The following is a 3,900-nucleotide window of genomic DNA, read 5'->3' as shown; positions in this document are numbered from 1 at the left end:
CCTTATCTAAAATAAGGCACCTTGAAGTATCACTTTTCTGTAAGTACCTGAAAAGCATGAATGTTAGCATGCCAGTTATAATTTCTTATGCTGAAAATGCCTGTTAACTATACACTAAATACTTTAATAATATTGTTTTTAATAAAATCCCAAACCATTCAATTTCTGACTTTTTAAGCTTTTAGACAAGAACTCCAGCTGAAAACACAGCTTTTTTTTATTGCTAGTGGGGTAGGACTAAGACCCTTGTACTGCAGCCACTTCTGGCCTATTGTACCAGCCCCAGATGATAGGTGAGGGTGATTGTGGAGCAATTGGTGGAATGAAGATTGGCAGGGGAAACTGAAGTACTCAGAGAAAGCCTGCCCAAGCGCCACTTTGTCCACCACAAATCCCACTTGACCAGACCCGGGAAAAACACAGCTTGATGCAAGAAGTAGGTTTTGCATTTATATGTTTAACTATTCTTCAGTTTTGCTACATAAGAAGCCAGAGGGACAACATTACAAGTCACATAATAAAGGTGAGACAACACTATTATGACACAATTTTCTGACAGGATTAATTTTAATTCAAATCTTTGGCTCTAGTTCAGCTATATGGCAGGAGTATTATACAGTATCAGGAACAGAAATCTAGAACTGTCTCTTTCTTATCACTTTTCATCCAAGGATCCTTTTGTTGGACACATGTCATCAACATATTTTGTCTCCAGAGCTGCTGAAATTGCAGTGATTGCAGATTTACAGGAAAAACAATTTGTAATGTTACACTCTATAACACATCATCATTCAGTCTTAATGAAATTACCAGCTCAGACACTGGTAAGTAACTTCTGCAGCATTATTTATATATTTTTCATTCACAGTAAGCTCCAACTTACATGGGTTCAGTCAAGTTACACAAGAAGAAAGCAGTCTTCTGGGATTTGGTGCCGTGAAAGCCTCAAATCTTACAAGTTACACAAATCCACAGATACATGGACACACAAGCACAGGTTTTCTTTTATTACTATTCAAGCAGTTTAGGTACTTTAACTTCCATGTTCAGGGTTTATGTATCATAATACATTATAATACAGTATGTTATGGTAGATGTTTATTGTACATATCTTTTAGCTACAACTATCCATTGAAAGAAATGTATATGTAAAAAATGCTGTATTTAAGCACTGCTGTACTTAAACAGTTTCGACTAACATGGGCAGCTGTGAAATAAATTAACCATGTAAATTGGGGATTGACATATTCATCTGGTATGCTCATTTCACTTATAATAATACACTGGGTTCATTACCAAAAAAGATTCTTAGCAAAGAGAGAACTTTACCTGTAACTATAACTTCACAATCCACTTCATAAAATTCACAACAAAAATATTCCTGCAACCAAAAGACTGTTATCATAATCTTGTAGAACTCAAAATCTGTCCAAATTAGGTTTACCTTATTAATGAAGACATCAATACTATTGGAACTTCAATCCAATTAATAACTATTTACTAGCAATAAATTACACAGCATAAATTCATGGCCAATTTCCACAGAACTTGACTAAATTTACCACTAGTATTATCACATAAAAAACATGGCCATAAGCAAATTTCTGACACAAAATCAGATTACATTACATATCTACTGGTCTCTAAAATTACTACAACATTCAACGCATGCTCCTGCACTTATATGTGTTAAAACAGAAGTTACATTCTTACAGTTCCACAAGTTTATTATTCCAATCAAAATCAGGGCTGATTTCCTACTAAGCCATTAATCCACAACCCTTTTAAATGGCATATGAATATGGTAAATAGTAAACACTTGCTGTGATTTGGGGAGTCTGCAGGAAAGTGAATCATCACCCTCAAGACTACTGCACTTACCAAGATCAATCTAAAATTTACCATGTGCAGGTGAATGTGCTTTTGCTGAGCAACACCTAATTCAGCTAACCCATACAACTTCAAGCCTGGTTTGTATTTCTTTTTTTTATGAAAATCATACAACACCATACATACAAACAAAATGTAACTCAGTAATTATCTGTCTACATAGCACACATACTGCATGAAGATGTAACTTTCTGGTGGAAAAAGAAAAATTAGAACCACCACTCTATGAACATTTTTGAAAGAGCAAAATTTAATCACTCAAAACTTGACACATATATAAATATCAGACAAATGTAAAGACTAGTATGTGTTCACTGTAATACAATTATAAACTGTGCGTTCAGATGGACTTAACATAAAAAAAAAACTAAAATAAATATGTAGTGGCTTGTGCTATGATTAAAATATCTACTCACTGTACTATTTCACTTTATGAAAATTTTGCATGATTATATAAAGAAGAGAAATGTTTGTTACAATTTGTACACAAATTACTTCACTTCAAAAGGCATGTGTTTCTTTCTATATCCCTCCTATCATGGGATCAATTACTGCTGCATAGTTTATGGCTAGCTACTTAAAATATTGAAATGAAACTCAGCCTGAGGTACTGTAAACGAATCCTGGAATGTTTAACAGTGAGTATACTGAAGCACACTGGAGAAAGAATGGCAAGATGTTACAACTAAATATAATGCTAAACAATTATCTGTTTAGGAATAGATCATCATTCTTCCGAGAGATCCTTCGAACAGCCATGACTAAGCCACTGATGATAATCAACAATGCAGGCAGGCCTAGACCGATGCTGATGACAAAAATTACGAGGAGTGAGAAGTTCTCATTTGGGGGTTTCCCATAGCCCATCATGAATGTCCTGAAAAGTTTAAATTACACAGTACAGTACTACAGATTTGCAGTGACAATTACATAATAATGTTTGGAGACTATGGAGGGAAAATAGGGGCCACAATATTTTGTGCTCTCAAAACTACCACCAAATTAACAGAATCACTGACAGACGTTTACATGGAATATAGGAATTTAAGTCCCCATGCCAGCGAATATGAAGACTGCAGCCTTCTAGAATGTGACACCCTGTACTTTGATATGTAGATATGAATGTTCTGGAGGCAGCAGTTTCCTCCACAATGTTCCACCAATCTGCCAAGTGTCATATACTAATTTAAATAGCAGTTCAATCTTATCAGTCAAGGGTTACAGACTGAGTAAGCTAATACAGACACTTGTGGTAGGAAAAACAAATGCTTCTATCACTTACAATGAAAGCCCCATTTAACGTTTCTTTGTGGAACAGTGGATTTGAACACCAAACTAAGGAACATTAAATAAGGGTTCCAAAATACATGTAAAAAATCAGTATGCACGTATATTTCTCAAAGACTGTACTATAGTGTGTGAAAGTTCTGCTGTCACTGGATGTCATTAATGCAGAAACAAATTCCTTGATAATCAGTTATCCCTGAAAAAGCTCAGAGTTATTCACCTTATTAAGCTAATCCTTGTTTTATAGACACCAAAAGTTTGATACCATATACACAAAAGAATAGATTCTATCTTAAACCAAATGACTACAGCACACACTTTCATACTTTTTCTCTAAGATCAACTTTTAACATTATCCTTCCTTGTACACCTATTCTTACAGATTGTATCTTCCCTTGAAGACTTATCATCAATATCACGTTGCATTTCTTGTATATCCGACGAATATTACATGTTTCACAAATCTCATCCTCATTAATATGATACTATATGTTAGTTGAAGAATAGAAATAATGAGGTTACCCATTAAATCGTTTTCTCCCAATTTGAATTGTTTCATATTTGGTCCGTTACACTATCAATCACAAATTGTCAATGAATAATCCGTCGAGTGTAACAATGTTTTTAGGTCACTTATTTATTTCACTCGCCTTACATGTTTCGGTTCAAAAGAAACCATCATCAGAGGCACGTTACAAACACATGAAACCACTGGCGTTGTAT

General features: G+C 34.6%; 1 protein-coding gene across 2 annotated transcripts in view; it reads right to left on the bottom strand.

The window, feature by feature from the left end:
* Window positions 1–340: 340 nt before the first annotated feature.
* The window catches only part of LOC111864721 (glycosylated lysosomal membrane protein A), a 17,934-nt gene continuing 14,374 nt past the window's right edge, over window positions 341–3,900 (bottom strand). For both annotated transcript variants that reach the window (XM_023852202.2, XM_023852203.2), the window contains exon 6: window positions 341–2,767. In XM_023852202.2, the coding sequence (XP_023707970.1) occupies window positions 2,596–2,767 (172 nt within the window). In that variant the 3' untranslated portion in view covers window positions 341–2,595. The remainder of the gene's footprint in view (window positions 2,768–3,900) is intronic.

The sequence above is a fragment of the Cryptotermes secundus genome, unplaced genomic scaffold (genome assembly GCF_002891405.2).
Source record: "Cryptotermes secundus unplaced genomic scaffold, Csec_1.0 scaffold654, whole genome shotgun sequence".
Lineage (NCBI taxonomy): Eukaryota > Metazoa > Arthropoda > Insecta > Blattodea > Kalotermitidae > Cryptotermes > Cryptotermes secundus.
The sequence above is the reverse complement of the archived record's forward strand: the minus strand, read 5'-3'. Positions and strand labels throughout refer to the sequence as shown.